The 22,129-nt window shown below is 36.3% G+C and overlaps 1 protein-coding gene across 3 annotated transcripts in view; it reads left to right on the forward strand.

Annotated features, from left to right (window-relative positions):
• The window catches only part of CDK12 (cyclin dependent kinase 12), a 68,315-nt gene that overhangs the window by 13,636 nt on the left and 32,550 nt on the right, over positions 1–22,129 (forward strand). For all 3 annotated transcript variants that reach the window (XR_011975188.1, XM_072646289.1, XM_072646288.1), the window contains exons 3-12: positions 3,472–3,648; positions 6,085–6,224; positions 7,184–7,354; positions 8,876–9,065; positions 13,990–14,046; positions 14,450–14,551; positions 17,634–17,711; positions 19,068–19,184; positions 19,750–19,881; positions 21,857–22,068. Coding sequence is in view for 2 of the 3 variants with exons in the window: in XM_072646289.1 (XP_072502390.1) it covers positions 3,472–3,648; positions 6,085–6,224; positions 7,184–7,354; positions 8,876–9,065; positions 13,990–14,046; positions 14,450–14,551; positions 17,634–17,711; positions 19,068–19,184; positions 19,750–19,881; positions 21,857–22,068 (1,376 nt within the window). In the remaining variant the exon portion in view is untranslated. The remainder of the gene's footprint in view (positions 1–3,471; positions 3,649–6,084; positions 6,225–7,183; positions 7,355–8,875; positions 9,066–13,989; positions 14,047–14,449; positions 14,552–17,633; positions 17,712–19,067; positions 19,185–19,749; positions 19,882–21,856; positions 22,069–22,129) is intronic.

Consider the following 22,129-nt stretch of genomic DNA (forward strand, 5'->3'; position numbering starts at 1 on the left):
ATGAAATTTACAGGAACTTCATAGCCCAAATCCAGAGCTTCCATGTAAAAGAAAAAGTATTGCACACAGCCAGAAAGAAAGAATTCAAGTACTGAGGAATACCAATCAGGATCACACATGATTTAGCAGCCACCACTAAGTGTGTGTTCGACCTTTGTTGCTGAAAAAGACCATGCCATCAGAGAAATAATGACATGACTTGCACTTGACTTTGAATGAGGGAGGGCTGTGCAGGTCACTAGCCTCACTTCTCCAGAGCCATCTGAATCCAGTGACCAGATATTCATCAGAATGACTGGAGATGACCCAGGATGAAGCAGTTGGGTTAAGTGACTTGCCAAAGGTCATACAGCTAGTGAGTATCAAGTGTCTGAGGTGAGATTTGAACTCAGGTCCTCCTGACTCCTGCACTGGTGCTCTATCCACTGTACCACCTAGCTGCCCTGGCAACCACCACTATAATGCAGCAGAGAAGTTGCAATACAATATTTCAGAAGGCCAGGCTTTATAGTCAAGAAAAACTTAACCCAGAAAAACTGGAATATAATTCTGTAGTCAGGATGGAAGTGGGAGAATGTACCTTTATGAAATTGAGGACTTTCAAGCATTCCTGATGAAAAGACCAAAACTTCTTGGAAAGTTTGAATTGCAAATACAGGAGTCAAGAGTAACATGAAAAGGTTGACATAAACGAGCAGTCATTAGAAACCAAACAAGGGATAAACTGGTTGCATTCTAATATGGGAAAATCTTACATGTGTCCCCTCTGACTTCTTATAATTAGGGGTCATAAGAATCTAGTCAGAAAGCCTGAGTGGGATTTTGTTAGTATCTCTTTTTAAAATTAAAATTTATTTTTAGATCCACACTCCTTCCTTCCTTCCCTCCTGAATCCTCTCTTCTGTTTGAGAAAACAAGAAAAAGGAAACCCTCATTACAAACATAAATAAATAATCAAGCAAAACAAATTCCCCCATTGGTTATGTCCAAAAAACACTATGAGTTCAATTATATCTTGATGATCTTAAAAGAATTGAAAAGGGGTGGAGAATACACCAAGGAAAGGGGAGGGGAATGGTCAGAAAGAAAACATTATCACACATAATCAGTGTACACGAAGAAGTCTTTACAAATTAGGGTAACGGATTTGAATGATTGATAATGAAACTCACCCCCATCTGAACAGATCAGAGAAGGGAAGAAAACAATCTTATACAAAGTTTGGTATCGAAATGCATTATGCTCAGCAGGAAAATAGGGAAGGGAGAGAAGAGAGAAGGCAGATTAAGGCAGGTATTGGTCCTAAGCAAAACAAACTCTAAGGACATACAAAAATATTTATAGCTAACATTTTGCAATGGCAAAGAATTGGAAACTGGGAGTGCCCATCATTTGGTGAATGGTTGAACTTATGGCACATAAAAGGGACATACTTTTGTGCTATAAGTAGTGAGGCAGGGAGTGGGTTCAGAAAAACCTGGGAAGACTTGTATGCACTGATGCAAACAGCTTTGAAAAACTTAAGAACGCTGATCATTGTAATGACTAACCAGGATTCTAGAGGTCTGTTGATGAAATATGCTACCTCCTGATAGAAAGGTAAAAATATCAGAGTACAAAATGAAGGCTTTTTCTATATACCCTACATGGAAATTTGTTTTGCTGTACACTTTTGTAACAGGTGTTTTGATTTCTTTTTCTTTTGGGGAGTGAGGGCAGGGTTATTTCTTAAAAAATAATATTTAATTTTTAAAGATTAGAAATAAAATAAACAACGTTTTCAGCTTGAGGTTTTTTTGTAGATGTGGATTTATGTGATCCCTATAAATTTCTTTCTCAGTGGGTATGTGTGTAATAACATACCGCTTATTTTGTAATATGTTAAAGTAGATTAAGAAATAGATAGGAAGTCAAATGAATTTTCCAGTCTACTTCAGTTAAGGCTACTAACATTGTATCAATAACCCTTGTTGAACTCTTTGATTCTAGTACAAAACATTTCTTCCTAGTAGCTGCCCTAAAAATGAGCCTGAAGAAGTTTCTCAGGTATTTTTCCTTCCTGTCTGTGTAAAAGATCAGAATAAAGATAGTTGTTTTGATCGATCCCTTAGTCAACAAGTATTTATTAAATGCCCTATATTTGCCAGGCACTGTGCTTTGTTTACTAAGCCACTGGAATACCAGTTTATCATTTTTGTCTGGTTTTGCTTACCAGTTTTATGATTTTTTCCCCCTCTTTCCAAAATGCCATTAAATATACCATTTCTTCTTTCTTTCCATGTCTTTAGTAATATACAAGATTTAAGCTATTGAACTGTAATATGTAGGTGCCATGTTATGTTTCTTTTGTTGTTGAAATATAGAAGAGATGATGGGCTTTTATATATATGCATGGACTGAAGGATTCCACTTGACTTCATTTTGGTCATTTCATTGAAAAGCGACAAAGGCACATGGTGGAATGAGAGACGGGCAATGTGATATTGTGGAAAAAATGCTGCTCCAGAAAACAGGCCAGGATTTTATTCTGGTCTCTTTACTTACTTTTACTTTTACTTACTAGTTTTCTGACTCTGGGCAAAGGTTAAATGGCATTTAACTTCTCTGAGCTTCAGGGCTAATACTGCCATGACTTATATCAGAGAGTTACTGTGAGGAAAGCCATTTTGTAAATTCTAAAACTATTCAACCAACTCCAGTGGTTTCCTTTTGCCTCTGGGATAAAATATAAACTACTCAGTTTAGCTTTGCGAGCTCTATACAGCTTGGCCCCAACTTATTTCCCAGCCTTGTTTAGGTGTTACTCCCCCTCTTGTTCTCTGGTATCTAGCCAAACTGGCTCTGTTTCTCACACACATGACACTTTTCTCATCTTCTTGCTTTTGCACTGGCAGTCCCCCATACCTGGAATACATTTCCTCCTCAGTTCCACCTCAGAGAGTCTCTGTTATCCTTTAAAATGCAGCTCAGGCACTGTCTTCTTCATGACAATTTTCTTGATTTTCCCCCAAGCCTTCCTCTCAATCACCTTGTGTTTATAATAATATATGTATTAAGTCACTAGATAGATATGAATCTAAAATATGCATATATATTTGCAGAACTATTTGTCTGCCTCATTAGAATGTAAGTTCATTGATTGTCTGATTCTTTGTACTTGTATCCCCAGCAACTAGTACAGTGCTTGGCATATAGTAGGTACTTAAATACATGTTGATTGATTGTTACATAAATCTGAACTATAGGAAAGCCAATAAGAGTAGAATTTGGCAAAGAAATCGTAAGTTAATGCCTCATCCTTATTCTAAGCATTCATAACTGTATAGATTTGTGTTAATTATATTTTTAAAGATCAATAATTTGTAATAGTATCTCTTATTCTGCCTCATAGACAAACTTCACATTCTTTGAAAAACATCATTTGTATATCCTTTTAAAAAGTTGTCATCTCTCTCCTTGACTCTGTTTTAGTCCAAAGGAGAGTCTTCCTCCAAAACCTATGAAGAAGGAGAAGGAACAGAGAACTCGGCATTTGCTCATGGACCTTCCTCTTCCTCCAGAGCTGCCTGGTGGTGATCCATCTCCCCCAGATTCTCCAGAACCAAAGGCTGTCACCCCTCCTCAGCAACCATATAAGAAGAGACCAAAGTAAGTTTTTTCAGGGAATAGACATCTCTTTTTTTGTCTTAGTTTTGACCGTGTTACTCAGTCATTTCCAGTGGATTCCTATTTCTGGTAGTGTCAAATATAAACTCCTTTGTTTAGCTTTTAAAGCTCCTTACAGTCTTGCCCCAGTCTGTCTTCCCAGCCTCATTGTTTACATGAGGTTAGGAAACTCTTCAGTAGTACATGCTCTTTCAGATCATACTTGCTTTCTCTCTGTTCTTCCTAACTCCATCTCCTTTTTCTGTTCCCTTTCATTGACTGTTCCCCATGCCTGGAATGCCCTCTTACTTTTTGTCTGCCTCATAGAATACCTCTTTTCCTTCAAGATGCAATTTAAGCACTGCCTTCTGTGTGAAACCTTTCCTGATCCCTTCAACTGCCAGTGCTCTCCTACCCAAGCTAACCTGTATCGAACTAGTTTTGTATTGTAAGCACTTTATTGTTGGGAGTTGTTTCATTTATATTGTTTGTATTCTTCTGTACTTAGCACAGTTCTAAGCAGTAGAAGTTTAATAAATGTTTGTTGATTGATTTTTGTGCCATCCAGACTAAGCCAATAGAATTACAGATGATAGACCTGAGCCTAAATTCATCAGATAGTTATTAAATACCTATTGTATGCATAATAATGGGTTAAAATTCTGGTGAAGATAGAAAATAAGTAGAATTAATCCCTATTGACTAGTTCCAAACCCTTTCTGAAATATTTACAATAGATCTGGCAAACTATATTCACAATTTTTATTTCTTTCTACTTGTGTCATAAAGTTTTTGAAAAACTGACTGTTTCTCAGGTTTATAGCCAACTCATTCATCCTGCTGCATTTGTTAAGTTAGGAACACTTTAAGTTGTGAGGTAAAACAAGGCTTTTTGATTAGGGTGACCAGTATAACATACAGACTAATGAAAGAATAATAGACAAGGGAACTGACCTCTGGAATTATAAAAAAAAGTTCCTTTTGTTATTATTAATATTTCCCAATACAAAGAACAGAAAAAGAAGACTACATATGAAACTGAATCCATGTTCTGTACATTTTATTTTTTAACTATATTTCAAATTTAGTTAGGTAGTTTCCACATCACCCAGATTTTTTTCTGTGCCTTTCTGAATTTCCTTTTCTGTTATGTGTTTTTGAAATATTTCGGTGACACTTTTTTTGTTATTAGTATTCCTGCTTCCTACTCCCCATAACTCTCTCTAATTCCCTCCCCCAAATAAAAATCCCCCTTTATAACACATACATATAGTTACAAGGGCACTTTATTATGAGTGAAGGCTTTTATTAGAATGAGGAGTAATGATAATGATGCATAAAAAGGAAGAAAAGAAAGAATACTACTGACGCATTTAAAAATACATAGAAAGTTCAGTGGGGGTATAGACAAGGCAAGGCAGTGTTGGGATTATATATTTAATATCTATTTTGAAATAGTGATATGTAATTTTTCATAGGGGAAAATGTATAGTCAAGTAAAACAAGAACCACACATTGGCAGTATCTGAAAATGTATATGTCATTCCATTGCTCTGTTCCAGCAGGTCTTAACTTGCTTTGGGTGTGTCATGTACCTCTTGGTGAAGTGAAGCCTATGGACTCTCTCTCAGAAGAATATGTTTAAATGCATCAAAAAAAAAAAAAAAGAGGATTACAAAGGAAACCAATTTTATTGAAGTAGTGTTATAAAAATTATAATAAAGCAAGTTCAGGATTGAGAATTCCTTCTCTAGGCAGGAGCGTATTTCTGCTCTTGCCAAAAGGTAGAATACTTGTTATTCATCATCACTTATGAGGTCATGATTGGTTATGATTAGTCGTTGCATTGATCAGCAGCATTCTTAAGTTTTTCATGATTGTTTTCCTTTACAATGTTGTGGTCATTGTATAAATTTTTTCTTCATTCTGCTCCTATCAGTCTGTATCAGTACACACAGGTTCTTCCAGTTTCCTCTGAATCTGACCCTTTTATCAGTTTTTATGGGCAGCAATATTATATTCATCTACTGTCATTTGTTCATCCATTCTTCAGTTGGCTATTTTGTTTACAGTTTTATGCTACAACAAAAAGTATCAGCAGTTTCTCTTAAGATGTAGTTGAATCAGTGAATTAGGGCATATCATTAAAACCCTATCACTTGTCATTTTTTGCATTGACTAGACAAAACATTTCCATAATCTTAAGAACAATCTTGCATAGGGGAAGGTCAGATAATTCTTTTCATCTGAGGAAAACAAGCCTGTTTAACTTTTCTCATATCAGCCTAGTAAATCCAAGTCTCTTTCTGAAAGCCCAGTACTCTGTTCTTTAGGCTTTCTATAAAACATATATATAAAAGGAACAATGAGATTATCATCACAGCATTTCTTTTTTTCAGTGGGAGCGTTTTATTTTCTAAAATGTTTTCTTGCTTATAGAATCTGTTGCCCACGATATGGGGAAAGAAGACAAACAGAAAGTGATTGGGGCAAGCGCTGCGTGGACAAGTTTGACATAATTGGAATTATTGGGGAAGGCACATATGGACAAGTATACAAAGCCAAGGACAAGGACACAGGTAAAACACCTCCACATATTTGGAGCGTTTTTATTAGGAACCATGGTGCTGTTAGAGCTGAATAAAACTTACTTTTGGAATTGTTAAAAAAAATTTCCATGGTGACACAGTGATGCTATCTTAAAGGATCAACTGTTGGACTTATTAAGCTTTTTTTAAATGCAAGTTATTTATTTATTTGTTTTTTGGTTTTCAGCATTCACTTTTATAATTTTGAGTTCTAAATTTTTCCCCCTTACTCCACTCTCTCCTCCCCAAGACGGCATCCAATCTGATATGGGGTATACATGTACAATCTTATTAAACTTAGTTCCACATTAGTCATGTTGTGAAAGAAGAATCAGAACAAAAGGGAAGAACCATGAGAAGGAAGAAAAAAAAGAGAGAGAATAGTATGCTTCAGTCTGCACTCTTTATATATATGCACTCTGCATAGTTCTTTCTCTGGATGTGGATAACATTTTGGAATTGTCATAGATCATTGCATTGCTGAGAAGAGCTTTGGACTTAGTAAACTTAATAACTGTACCTTTAGTTTTGTTTTTGTTCTCCATACTGAGATAGTAAATAAAGTGGACTTAATGACTCCAAAAACATAGAGTTAACTTTCAGTTATTCAGGGGCTGAAAATGGTCCATTGTGGATTATCTAATCTCTTTATTTTGAAGTTGAAATGAGATATTTGCATTATTGATACTTTTCATTTTTTCATTCCATAGTTTTCCTAGTCTTACCTAGCATGTAGAATCAAGAATTATCTAAGTCTTAGAAATCTTTAAGGTTAGGCATAATAATGTAAACAGGAAAATGTTTTCATTTGGAATATAAAATCTTTGAGGACAAGTATTACACTCTACATTCTTAAATCATATAAAATGCCCAGGATGTTACTTTGCTTTCGGTGATGTTCAGTGTATTACTTGAAAATGGTCTCATAGAAGTGGATTTTGTTTTTGCAGGAGAGCTAGTAGCCCTAAAGAAAGTGCGACTGGACAACGAGAAAGAGGGCTTTCCAATCACAGCTATTCGTGAGATCAAAATTCTTCGACAGCTGATCCATCGGAGTGTTGTTAATATGAAGGAAATTGTCACAGATAAACAAGATGCACTGGATTTCAAGAAGGACAAAGGTAGTAAGCATTGGAATGTGTAAACACAGCAGGGTCATTTAGAATTATCCTTTACCTAGCTTGGTACTGGCATGTTTTGACCAACTCTTAATTTAGTCTGCTACCTTTGTGCATATATGAATTAAGATGTTTAATAAAATGCCCATTCTGCTTCATTTTATGCTTTACTCATTGGTAGTCATTGCCTTATGGTCTATGCATGGGTCTCCTACCTGCAGAGTTAGCTACTTCTAGTAGTAGGTAAGAGAAAAGGGACTATCCATTCTCTACTGGTCATAGGTTTACAATGGGTACTTTCAAAATACAACAACTTTATGCCACACCAGAAGAGTATGTGTCTAGAATTATGGCTTTTGTCACTATTTTATGAACTGAATTTTCATCTTATTTTCCCCTATTTTTGAAATGTCCTCTTACGTTGTCCAGTATTCCTTTTGTCATCCTTTCAAAGCTGATTTGAAAGAGGTTCAGAGAAATTCTAAAATGATGAAGGGAATTTGGAACAGGGTGAATGAAATAGAAAGGCAGAGAGCCAAAGGTAGCTTATATTTTGTAGTAGATTGAATAAGAAAGTGGGTTGGATTCTTCATCTGGAGAGATGAAAGCTGAGAGGAAATACAAATAGAATTTGTGATATCTTCAAGGGATTGTTAAAGTGAACAGTGAAAAAAGTTCCACAAAATCTGGAGTGTCACAATTAGAAATGTATCCCTTGATATTTGAAAGTATTAGTTTTAAGGCAAATACACAACCAAATAGTAAAAAAAAAAAAAAATCTAGGATTTAATTAGCTTAATGGAGTATAAATTCAAATGAGATTAAGGAAAATTATCTGTATTTAGGGGTATGTTTCATACCTTTAGACAACATGGAAGACAGCTGTGCCTCCCACAAAATATCCTTCTGGTGCCACTCAGAATCTGGGACTAAATAGATATCTGATCTAACCCACAGTGACTTTTTAATGTCCTAAATTCTGTGTCCTGTGAGCATACTTCTCTGCTAGATAGGAAGGTAGTGTGGATTTCTCACTTTACATGAGGACTATTTGTAATGCTTCTCTGTCAGATTCATGTGCATCTATAAAACTGTGGAGTTCCCCATCCCTGGTAGATAATCCAGCTCTCTTTTAGTTTAAAAATACTGTGTCTTATTAATAATATACATAGCTCTCATAAATATTGTGGAAATCTTTGTCTACCTTACCTCTAGTATTAAAGATTGAATGGCTCCTGCCTTAGAGCATTTGTTTTATTGAAGTGTGACTGTGGAAAGTGCACTGGACTCTTTCAGGAGAAATGAATCAGAAAATCTGGGCTCTTAATTGTAGCTTTGTCACTAGAGAGCTATTTGACCTTTTCCAAATTACCTAGCTTAACTAGGCCTCAGTTTCTTCATTTATAAAATAAAAGATTGGACTAGGTGAGGTTTCTACCAGCTCTGTGATTCTGTTCTAACTAGGTATGGGAGCCTATGAGCAGTTTTTCCCTTCCGGTTTTAAATATCATATTTCTTTCCTAGGTGCCTTTTACCTTGTATTTGAATATATGGACCATGACTTAATGGGGCTGCTAGAGTCTGGATTAGTACATTTTTCTGAGGACCATATCAAGTCTTTCATGAAACAGCTAATGGAAGGGTTGGATTATTGCCACAAAAAGAACTTCCTGCATCGGGATATTAAATGTTCCAACATTTTACTTAACAACAGGTAAAAAAGTAACTTGATTAAAATAAACTTTTCTTCCTCTCTTTCCTGCTCCACTAGTTTAAATCTAAGTAATATGTTATATTATATGGCACTAATTTTGTGCAATAGTAGTCTCTGATATTCATTGGAGGCATGGTAGTAATAATGAAAAAAGTACAAACTTGGAGTCAGGAGACTTTGTTTCTAGTTCTGGGTTGGCCATTTAGTGGCTATATGATATTGGGCTAGACATTTAATTTCTCTGAGCCTCCATGTCCTCCTTTAAAAAATGAGGGTAATGCCTGTCTTATCAATTTCAAAGGTTTATGGTAGAGATCAAATGAAATATATGTAAAAGCGCTTTGTAAACTGTTTAAAATTATATGCTGATGTGACCAGCAAAGTCCCCAAATTTAAATTCTTTTTAAGCCCCTATCAGTTAAGATCATGAGGATGATCTTAGCATTCCAGAATGTAACTTGCTTACTCAAGCTTTATATTGTTTGTTCTGTAAATAGTGTTTTATTTTTTCCATTTACGTGTAAAGATAGTTTTCAGCATTCATTTTTATAAGGTTTTGAGTTCCAAATTTTTCTTACTCTATTCCCGTATTTCCAAGACAACAAGCAATCCAATATAGGTTATACATGTGTAATCATGTCAGACATATTTCCACATTAGTTATGTTGTGAAAGAGGAATCAGAACAAAAGAGAAAAACCATGAAAACCCCAGAAACAACCAAAAAGTGAAAATAGTATACCTTGATCTGCATTCAGACTCCATAGTTGTTTCTCTGGATGTGGATAGTGTTTCTCATCGTGAGTTTTGGAGTTGTCTAAAATCATCGTATTGCTGAGAAGAGCTATGTCTGTCATAACTGACTATCACACACTGTTGCTGTTACTGGGTTCAGTGTTTTCCTGCTTCTGCTCAGTTTGTTCCATATCAGTTCATTTTTCTGAAATCTGTCCGCTCATCGTTTCTTATAGAATGATAGTATTACATTATATTTATACACCACAACTCATTCAGCCATTCCCCACTTGATGGTCATCCCCTCAATTTCCAGTTCTTTGCCACCACAAAAAAGAGCTACTATAAATATTTTTGTACATGTACATCCTTTTCCCTTTTTAATGATATGTTTGGGATACAGGCTTAGTAGTGGTATTGCTAGATCATAGCGTATGCAGTTTGATTACCCTTTGGGCATAGTTCTAAATTGCTCTCCAGAATAGTTGGATCAGTTCACAACTCCACCAACAGTGCATTAGTGTTTCCCACTTTTCCAAATCTTCTCTAACATTTATCATTTTCCTTTTCTGTCAAATTAGCCAATCTGATATGTGCAAGGTGGCATCTGGTATATATTTTCGAGGGAATGTTGTTCATTTGTGGGGTAAACTAGATGAACTGTGGTCCCTTCCAGTTCTTAAAATTCTGTGATTCAGTATCAAATTGCCCCAAAGTGTGTCATGTAGAAACTACTGCAACAGTGGCAACGTAATAATGATGGCCCTGACAGTCCCAGCACATTCAGTCTTCTTCACAATATTATAGGAGTTTAGGGTCTCTGGTTTATAAACCCCCAAGTAGTTGCTTAGAGGAAAAAAAATGCCTGTTGACATTTCCTTAAACCATTTAAAATACTTTTCCTATTCATGTGCTCTCAGAGGATTTAGGACTGAGGTGCATGGTAGCCATTTCTGGATATGCGCAGTCTGGCAGGAATCTGGTGGTTGGAGAGTTGTTAGCTTCCAGAAGCGTTCTTTGATTTTGTTTGACTTCTCATAAATAAGTTACAGTATTGATCTCAGATCACAGGCAGTTCTGTGGCAGCACATTTGCCATCTAAAGAACAAAATAGCTCCTCTGATATTTGGTTCCTAGGTCTGTAGGTAACAGATAAAAACTATTGTCATGGGACAGTAATTATAGTTTGACTCTGATCATTCTATTCATAAACAGTTCTAGTAATCTCATTCCAATTAAGTGAAGTGATGGCTCCAGTATTCCATTTGGTAGCATAATCTCCTGAGGATTTGCTGTTCTATACAAGTTTTTTATCTACAAAGGGAAACATAAGGCTCTGCTGGCATCTCTCAAGGAGTATAGCTATGAATTTTCACCATTTCACCAAAACATTTACCAATATGATATTACCAATATGGTGACTGAGATACAAGGAAGATCTTAATCGTAATAATAGCTAGAATTTATATAGCACTCTGGGATTTGCAAAGCACTTTACAGGTATCTCATTTTATCCTCACAACATCCCTAGTAGGAAAATGCTGTTGTTATCCCTATTTTCACACATAAGGAACCTGCAGATAGAGGTTAAGTGACTTGTCTTATAACTAGTATCTTATGCTGAATTTGAACTCAGGTCTTCCTAACTGAAAGGCCAGTGTTTTATTTATTGCACCACCAGCTGCCCATCTTAAGAATAGAACCAGTGCTGTGCATGGTATTCTAGGTTCCTGTGATTTCTACCATAGATTTTTATCTTTTGGGTCCAGCCTTGTTGTCAGAGGTCCTGAGCATGTGACTTTTTTTAGGTCTTCTGGGCCTTAAAAATACTGTCCGAAGACAGGATAAATCAAATAAATAAATGAATGAAAAACATTTATTAAATGTTGCTGTGTACAAAACAGTGCTAAGACATTGGAATTAAAGGAGGAGGAAGCTCTTTGTCTTAGGTTGAGTTCAAAAAACATATCTGCACGTTTTTTGTAGGATATTATTATTTAATTTAAAGAAAACAAGGTAGCATAGTGGAAGGAATGCTAAATTTGGAATCTAAAGAGCTGGATCCAAATCTTGGCTTTGCTGCTTACTTACTACTTATGTTACTATCAACAAGTTGCTTAATCTCTCTGAGCTTCAGTTTCTTCATATATAAATGAAAGGATTGGACTAAATAACAGGTTCTTAACCTGAGATCTGTAAACTTGTTTTTAAATAATATTTCAGATGGGGAAGTGGTTAGCACACTGGGCCTGAAGTCAGGAAGACCTGACTTCAAATCTGGCCTGAGACATGTATTAGCTTTGTGACCCTGGGTAAGTCATTTAACTTAGTTTTCCTTAAGTTTCTTCATCTGTAAAGTGGGGGTAGTAATAGTACCTTCCTGCTTCCCAGGGTTTTTGTGAGGTTCAAATGAGATAATCATTGTAAAGTGTTTAGCACAGTGCCCAGCACATACCGTATAAATGTTAGCTCTCATTATCGTTATCATTTTTATTTGATAACTATATTTCCATATAAATGGTTTCCTTTAAAATTTCATCTATTTTATGCATTTTTAAACATTCTGAGGAGTCCATAGGCTTCATCAGACTGCCAAAGGAGATGCAAAAAGTTGAGAACCTCTGGGCTAGATGATTCTTTCAGTCCTTTCTAACCTTAAAGATCCCATGCTCCTAAAAAATATGGTGGGTGTTTCATATCATCATATATGAGATGAATGAAAAAACATTTATTAATGACGTTCTATGTGTGCTGAACATTAGGGGTACCAAAACCAAAAACAGTTATCCCTGCTCTCAGAGCTCACATTATCTAGTTGGAGATAATACATCTGGAAGGGCAGGGCAGATGAGAAGGGCCAGTGATCCTTAGGATACAGAGCAGAACACATGATCAGGCTCAGATTCCTCAGGGGTAGCAGTGAGGCAGGTGGCAGGACTCATCGATTCCAAGAGCACAGCAATAGGACATATAGTAAAGCCTCATCTTGCCAGAAAGTATGTGGTTAATAAAATTCTGCCCACTGATTCCGTGTGAGTACCCGTGTCTGATCAAGGGCTGCTTAAGATGATTTCTTGTCTCTGCCTTCTCACTTCATGTTGTGACAAGTGGCATTCTGACATGCTGTTATATGTCTTTAAGATCTTTCTCTTGTCACAATTTTTTTCAGAGGTTTCTTGTGATACCCTCTTTTCCCTATCATTATACCTGTAAGGTTTGACCTGTCATATGGTTAGAGAAAATTTAATTGTTATGTGGTATGAAAAATAACTACTCTAAGTTGTATATCCCAGACAGGTCAGTGATAAAAAGAAAGGCCTCATACATCAAGAAATTGATAAGGGCACTTTTTGTGGTAGCAATGGACTATAAATAATCTTTATATATTGCCCATGTAATATAATCCTTACTGTAATGTCCATCCACTGGTGAGTGAATGACCGAACAAGGTGTAAATCATGATTGTGATGGAAAAATGCTGCCCTATGACAAAGAGTGACTATAGAGGAAGACAGAGAAGCATTGGAAGACTTATGAACTGATGCAAAGTTCTTTAAGCAGAACTAAGAAAATAATATACATGACCACAATATTGTAATTGGAAAGAACAACCACAAAAACATTGAAACTGAATGTTGTACAGTTATGATGACCAAGCACAGCCCCTAAGAGATGTGAGAAGATATCTTCCAAAGAAGAAGGGGATTATAGATATGGGACAGTGTGTATATTATTTCCTTTCTTTTTTTTTTTTACACTACGTATATTGTCAGTCTTTTTCAATGTGTGGCTTAGTTTTTCTGATTATTAACTTTTTATTATAAGGAGGGAGATACAGGGAAGTATAAGAGATATAAAACCAATATATCTATAAAAATTTTAAAAATAATAACCGCAAAAGAGGCAGCATATCAGTGTGGGCTACAGTAGTCAGAACAGCGTTAGTCTGAAAAGATGATTCCAAGAGGCAGAGAATTGTGGAGATAGGTGACATTCATCTTTGTTCTTCCCTTCCTTTCTACTCCTTCAGGACTCCCAGAGAGTTAGGATTAAGGGCATATCTTCCACAACTGACATAATTCCTGGATTGTATTGTATGTCTGGCTTTCAGAAATGATATTTCAGATATGGCATGAGGGCCACAGTTGTCATTTATTGAAAATGAAAATATTTGTTTGTTTATTTTCCAGTGGACAGATCAAGCTGGCAGATTTTGGACTTGCTCGACTCTACAGCTCTGAAGAGAGGTAAGGTGCCAGTCAAGTAAAATTATACTGAACTATGAATTCATCTGTTGGTGCTTTATCTGTAAGCTTCAGAAATCGTTAGAGTTCTTCTATTAGCCAAATGTTGTTACAGTTGTTAGGCAGATTAGGATACTATAAAATGATATGTTAGTCAGTCTCTTTATTTAAACAGTGAACCAGAGATTGAGTTGAATGGAAATCCTTACTTTCCTGGCTACCTTCTGTCTTCCATCATGTTTATCTTATTTTGTATTCATCCATTGTTGTGCTTTAAGGGAGGTACTTTAATCCCAAATGCAGTAGAAAAACAAAATCATTTATTACTATTTTTATTTATTTGTCCAACTGGTTTAAATTTTTTGCTGGTATAAAATGTACATCATGGTTGCTTTTTATGTTTCAGTCGTCCTTATACAAATAAAGTCATTACATTATGGTATCGACCACCAGAACTGCTGCTAGGAGAGGAGCGCTACACACCAGCCATTGATGTTTGGAGTTGTGGGTAAGGACTAATCCTGAACTCTAAGAAGTCGAATAATCTTTAATTATTTTCTCTTCATCCTAAATATAGGACAGCCATCTTGTTCTGATTATAGTTCATTTTTACTATTGGTGTATGTAGATCCTTATTCCCCATTTGTTAGCATCCTGCATCTCTAATTTTCAGGATGAGGAGAAATCAGTGTAAAATTATTGGCAAAAATCTAGAAAATTCTGCTGATTTTTCCAAGACTTAAACACAAACAGTTCATATTATTCCTTTCACTACACACTCTTTTCTTGCCCACCATGTTACCTCTTCTCCCATACATAGTTTGCTGTATAGCATAACAGCTTGCTCTATTTCACCTCAGTGAAAATGCCACTATCTTTAAAGGATGCACTGCAGGATTTGCTCTCCAGATTCAAGAGAGTGATGAAAGAAAAGCACAACAACTGTTTTAGCCTACCAAAATCAAAGGTAGCTTTAGTTAAATTTTAGTGACTCAAGCTGGGTGTGTTTATGTTCTGGACTATTTGTTTTAATAGTATTAGCATTTAAATTGTCACAACTAGGCTCTAAAGTTAACGCCCCATTAAGATGCATGAGGGAAGTTCATAGCTCTTCTGCTACTGTTATTTCAGTCTGTACAACCTGCATCTTCAGTGCTGTGGCAGGGTCTTGATTACATAATGAAGATGTCTTCACTACCAAGGAGCTGGAAACAACATTTAAAAAGAATGTAACACAAATACCTAGATACCACAGTAAACTAGGATCTCTGAGTCAGTGAATTTAAATTTTATTTAGATTTCATCAGTTTCAGTATGTTTTTCCATACTAAAAACTTCTTATTGACCCATAGTACTCATAGATGAAGATGGCATCATTGGAGGACTTCCCTTCAGAGATTTGAGAATGAGAGCTACTCAGTTTGCAATTCACAGGAGAATTTAAGAGTGACTGGCACGGCATCCACCTGGAGTCTGAAAATCCAGCTGTGTTCTTTCTGCTTCTTACGTCACGATCCATTATTATAATACTAAAGTTTAGAACTTAGTTGATGATTTGATAGTCAGTGCAAAATTTAGAATTAAATTTAACTTTGGAGTCCTTTAGCAAGATCAGCTTTTTGTGGCTATTGGGAATGAGAATTTGTTCATCATTTGAAATCAACAGGCACACTTTAGAAACCCACTAAGTACTGTGCTAAATAGGAAGGTGCTGTTTATTTAAGCCATTAAGATTTTCTGTTTGAATAGTGAGGCCAAAGAAATATAGAATTTAAAGATAAAACTTTTAAGTTTGGTTTTGCATCAGCACTTTCATGTAACTTTGCCAAAGCATAGAGTAGAACAGAAACTTCCTCTGTACAGGAAAATGGTGATTTTTATAAGCATGCTTCATTTGAAAGCTCTATTTAAACTGCTACCAGCTGACGAAAAGAAAACCTTTTATTTACAAATATAGTGCCAGAATAGCTGCAGTGTAATATACTCTCTACAGATCATTTGTATGAAAAGAGTTATATCAACCTTTTATTTAAAAATATTTTATTGGCGCTTTTTGGGGGCACCACAATTATTCCCAATATGCCCCACTCACCAGTAGAAACATCTTTTATAACAAAGAAAAACAGTTAATTCAAACCAAATAATACAGTGATAACATCTGAAAATATTCTATTCCTATAATCTACTACTTCTGTCATCATTTAACAGTAGCTCTTTATTTACATTAAAGTACGTAGGGGAGATAGTTTTCATTTATGATCACCTTTTCTTGGGTCATTTTAAATTGTCTTCCTGATTCCTTGCTTCTAGCCCTAGCCATTTTTTTGTCCAAAGAAGTCTAATTCCTCACTATCCACGCAAGCCTGAACCCTTTGCAATCTGCCTTCCATCTCTGCTATTCTATTTAAACTGCTCTGTACAATTCATTAGTAACAGACTCCCTAACCCACAAATTCAGTGTCATTTTCTTAGTTTTCTTGACTTCTCTGTAACATTTGAACCATTGACTAGTTCCATTTCCTCCATATGTACTCCCTTGATCTCATTAACTTCTTGGATGAAATGATCAGTTTTCTGTAGGCTTCTCCCAAATCTCTATCCCTGATCCTTAACTTCTTTTTTTAGTGCCAGCTTCTGTTTCCAGGTGCATACTAAATATCATGTGAATGTTCCACTGGCATCTCCAACTTAAATGCCCCAAAATGATTTGTCTACCACTTTTACCCACCTTGAACTGCTCCCAAACCAGCTCCTCACTCCAATTTCACTATTTCCATTTATGGCATCATTGTGTTCCATTTGTCCTTGCCTTAAAACCTTGACATTATCTTTACTTTCCCCCATTTACCAAGTCTTGTTAATTCTTCCATTGAACTATCTCTTGCATTCAGCACCTCCTTTTTCATTCCCTCTGTCAGTATTCTGGTTTTGTCAACAAGCATTTTTTAAAGCACCTCCTATGTACTACTATGTGCCAGGAACTGAGAGTGTAAATACAAAGGATGGAAAAGTCCCTACTCAGGGGGCCTATATTAAAATCTTCATTATGTGGACTGCTAACTATCTTAACTCATCACCCTTCTGGTTCAACCTACTTTTCTACAGAAAAACCTTAGTGGGAGCTTACTGAATAAAGTTCAAACCTCAGCCCAATAATTAAGACTTTTTTCCTATTCGCTTTCAACACATTCTACTTTGGATTATAAACACTTAAGTATTTCCTCTCTCTTGTATTAAATTGTATTAAATTGAAGTTTGGAGCCACTCCTTATTTATTTACATAATAACACCCTGTATTTAGCATAATGCCTTGCACCTAATAGATATTTACAAATTTTTGCTTGAATAAAAATGTTCAAGCAGTAGCTTACTCATTTAAGCTGTATGGAGAACTAGGAGTCATAAGCTAAACTGGATTTGATGCGTTGGTTATTCTGTATGTAGTCTTGATCCTGGTCCTATCTGCCAGAAGTTTGTCATTCCTTTAGGAAACCCAGGCTGTTCTTGGCACTGTGAAGCAAAGTTTACTGAGATACTCTTCAAATTGGTTTCGGCATTTACTCTCCTGACCTTACTTTTATTCTTTCCAGTTGCATCCTTGGGGAACTGTTTACCAAGAAGCCTATTTTTCAAGCTAATCTGGAACTGGCTCAGCTTGAACTAATCAGGTAAAACTGGTGGGAGGGAAGGAAAGAAGGTATATGTACAACTGCATTCCTTGGCATGAAAGTTAATCTGTTCTCCTAAAATCCATCTGTGTCACGTTGTTCAATTACCGGTTGTTTTAACGACATCACTAATGATGACATCTTGCTATATGTCGAAGTCTTTAGGACATTCTACACAAAGCGTGTTTCTGATCTCCCTAATTAGTTTTGTGAAGTACACTGTTGTAGGAGTATAAGGAAATATGTCTCAGTAAGCTTTATGGCTTAGGAGATCTTCTGTTGTACGCAGATGATCATGTGCTGACTTCGGGATGGGAGTGAGATTCTTGAGCGGTTAAATTTAAGTTTAAGACCACATTGCTATGAGGAGGAGGCTAAGTTTTGATCTCCAACCAAAAACTGACTGAAATTTTATCAGACTTCATTCATTATAGATGTAAAAAGATAGTTCTACTCTGTTTATTTGTGATAGTCAGCATCCTGGGTTACCCAAAACAGCTTTTTTCCTTGTCTCAACTTGACTTCTTGATATCCAGGTACATTTTAGGATCCATCTCAATTGGTTGACATTGGTTGTAGTTTATTGTTGTTATTCAGTTGTTTCAGTTATACCCAGTTCTTTGTGACCCCATTTGAGGTTGTGTTGGCAAAGATGCTGGAGTGGTTTGCCATTTCCTTCTCCAGCTCATTTTATAGATGAGGAAACTGAGGCAAGAGTTAAATGACTTGCCCAGGGTCACATAGCTAGTAAGGGTCTGAGGCCAGACTTGAACTCAGAAGATGAGTCTTTCTGATTCCAGTCCTGGTGCTCTATCCACTGTGACACCTAGCACCCCATTAGTTGTAGTTTAGGAAAAATAAATTAATGTTAATATCTAAGCAAAACAGAAGGAACAACATAAACTTGCTGAGAGGAAGGGAAGGGAATATAATTCATTACAAAGGGAAATGTATCTATTTCCTGTTGTTAACTGGATTATTGAGAACTGCTATGAAAATCAGGACACTCACAAATAAAGTGGACATTGTTCATTGCTATACTATGAAAATTAAAGCATATGTACTTTCTTTTCTGTCAGCCATCAGTAAACTGTAAAAGTGAATGTTGCCATTCTCAGTCACAATATTTATGCTGGTGTATTTCTCTAGTTTACCCTCTTAAATATTTCAGAGAAGGGGGAAGGAGGGATATCTTGGAAAGTGAAGGAGATTTCAAGATCTCATCTTTCTAACTTGCCCTTGAACTTAATCTTACCAAGATGCCCAGAACCTCAGGAGGTGTTAGTTATATGTCTGGATTTTTCAAAAAGCATATTGCTGACTCACTCCTTTGCATGTTTTCTGTTTGGCTCCTAGTCGGCTCTGCGGCAGCCCCTGTCCAGCTGTGTGGCCTGATGTTATTAAGCTACCCTACTTCAACACAATGAAACCGAAAAAGCAGTACCGTAGGCGTCTGCGTGAGGAATTCTCTTTGTGAGTTTGATTTTATCTGATAATGGTGGCATAACTGCAGCTACTCTTAGTGTATAGTAGAATATAGTATTCTGCTTTCTTAAATATGTAGCTGTCTATCTCCTCAATGATTTCACACTGTTGTCATATAACTTTTTTTTAATCTTTAAGCCATGTAGACGCTGTAATTTCAAGGGATTCAATTATTAATGTGTATTTTCGCAGACATTTGATGTATGTATTACTATATTATTATATCATTCCTGCAACACAAAATTGGTAGCATTTTTGTTTGTGATGTAAACACTATTTTGAAATTCTTCTTAAATTCACCTTAGTTCTTGACACATATTAATATATATTTCTGTATTGTAGGGTTTTAAAATTCTTTGCACAATCATGGCTGTATTTGAGTTACCTAAACTATTCTTAACTATTCCTTGGGTCCACCAAGTATGTTACTATTACTATTTTCTCCTCACTGTATATGAAACTAATAATTCCAAGACCTTCTAATAGAAGGCTGCAGCTTTGAAAACAGTCTGGTCACTTTAGATTGACCCTTTTTTTTGGTCTTTTTCCACAGTATTCCTTTGGCTGCTCTAGACTTGCTTGACCACATGCTGACACTGGATCCTAACAAGCGCTGCACTGCTGAGCAGGCCCTGCAGAGTGACTTCCTTAGAGATGTTGAGCTCAGCAAAATGGCTCCTCCAGAGTAAGTGCCCCTGCTTCTTTCCCCAGATGATGTGGGACTGAGAATCATTTTTGTAAAGTCCTGAACATATGAACAGTGTTCTTGGAGAAATCAAGTAGCTTACAATATCCCAAGAGAAAATATAACTGAATTCAAAAGTTACAGAGACATGAGGGTAGAAATGTTTGTTTTAGCTAAATTTGACTTGTTTCCTTTTCCTGTTAGGTCCCCAGCATATTATCCAACTTCTTTCTCTTCTCAGTGTCCACTTTCATTTTTTCTTCTTAATTATTCTCCCCTCTCCCCCCCAAACCAAGAAGGTGTGAGGTCATATAGAATGAAGGACTTGGAGTCAAGAAGTAGCAAGTTCCCACCTCACCCTTGGAGTTCAGTAGCTTTATGACTATGGGCAAGTCACATAGCTTCTTTGAGCATCAAGAAACTTACTAGGATTTATTAAGTTATAGAAGGATGGCAATCTATATTGCAAAGAAATCACAGATCCTTGATCTAGTGATGTAACTCTTTCCTCATCTTAATTTGTAACGTCTCTTTCCCTTCTCTAGTATCTTCTGAGAACCTCAACATGTTTGGCTCTAGAGTCAGAGGACCAGGTTCAAATCCCACCTCTAACACTACCTGTGTGACCTTGAGCAAGTCATGTAACCTCCCTAGGCTCCTACAGTTCCCTGATCTGTAAAATGAATGGGTTGGACTAGATGACCTCTGATAACTCTTCCAGCTCTAAATACATAATATTTGAATTGTAGAGAAACCCAATGGGCTCCTTTACTCCAAGAGGTGGTGGTGATAGGTGCTCTCTATTAGCCAATAGAGCTGACAGACAGATAGGAAATCCCCTGGTGTTTGGACTTGTCACAAAATTTTTTCAAATTTTTTAGTATTTCCCTGTTTTGAGTGGGGTAGAGAAAAGTGTTGAGGGAAAGAAATGTATAAGATAAACATGAAGTCAGTAATTAATATGTTAGGTCCTTTTTGCTGTGAGCTCTAAGAGACTCTCCAAATTTTTTCTTGTACTGGAGTTTTGTAACATTGCATATTCTTTGACCTAAGTGAGTTATATACTAAGATTTGCTCATTGCATTGTTTTACAAAATAAATTTTGTTTTACAAAGATTTTTTATGTATTTCATCATAATGAGACTTGATATAGAAACTATTTGCAATGTTGTGTAAAAAGATGACTGAAAATACCAAAAAAATTATAAAACATTGAATCTCATGAATATAAAAATTGATGGTGTTTTATTGGGGAGATAGGACATGGATAAAAACAGAAGAGTACCTTTTATTTTTTTCTTTCTTTTTTTTTTGCCCTCCCAAAATCAACAGTGAGAAGTTTTTCCAAAATAATGTATCACTGGGTTTTTTATATGCTTTGTAAGTAGTCTTAATCGTCTCTGTGCTGAAATTGAACAGACATTCTTTTTTGCTGGTAAAAGTTCTTACCCAAGTAAGGGGAGGCATATGTCTTAAAACTATTAATGGGATCTGTGAGCTGAAATACAAAGTTTGGTCTTTAATACTAGGATTACCTTCACTCCTGGTTTTAGGAAGTTCTCCCTGACTTTTATGTTCTCATTGACTAAGGCTTCTCTTAAGACCTAGCCATTTTAAATGGAGCCAGAATGGATTGGGCAAAGAATGTTGGATTTGGAGTGAATACCTACATTTGAATCATGGCTCTGCCACTTACTGTCTTTGCAACTTTGAGCAAATTACATTACTTCACTGTTCTAGGTCTCAGTTTATTTATCTGTGAAACAGTTTGGAATAGGTGATCTTTAAGATTTCTTCCAGCTCTAAAATCTTATATTACTAACTTGTCTATCCAGGTTAGAGCTTAGACTTCTTTCATTCATTTTCCTGGTCAGTATTTTTGTGTTTTCCTTCTTACATTGTGCTTTCTTTCCTCGTTGTCTTTTCCTTACTCCCTATCACACTCCCATACACATTTCCCTTTGCCTTTTTCCAGCCTTCCCCACTGGCAGGATTGCCACGAACTGTGGAGCAAGAAACGTCGGCGACAGAGGCAGAGTGGCATTGTGGTGGAGGAACCACCTCTGTCCAAAACCTCTCGAAAAGAAACTACCTCAGGAGCAAATGTGGAGCCTGTGAAGAACAACAGCCCAGCACCGCCCCAGCCTGCTCCTGTCAAGGTGGAACCTGGGGCTGGGGATGCAATAGGTCAGTGTTGAGAATGGAGGCTTTTGTGTTTGTTACAAGCACCATTCTGGTGAGAGTTGCT

Source organism: Notamacropus eugenii, chromosome 2 (assembly GCF_028372415.1).
Source record: "Notamacropus eugenii isolate mMacEug1 chromosome 2, mMacEug1.pri_v2, whole genome shotgun sequence".
NCBI classification, from domain to species: Eukaryota; Metazoa; Chordata; class Mammalia; order Diprotodontia; family Macropodidae; genus Notamacropus; species Notamacropus eugenii.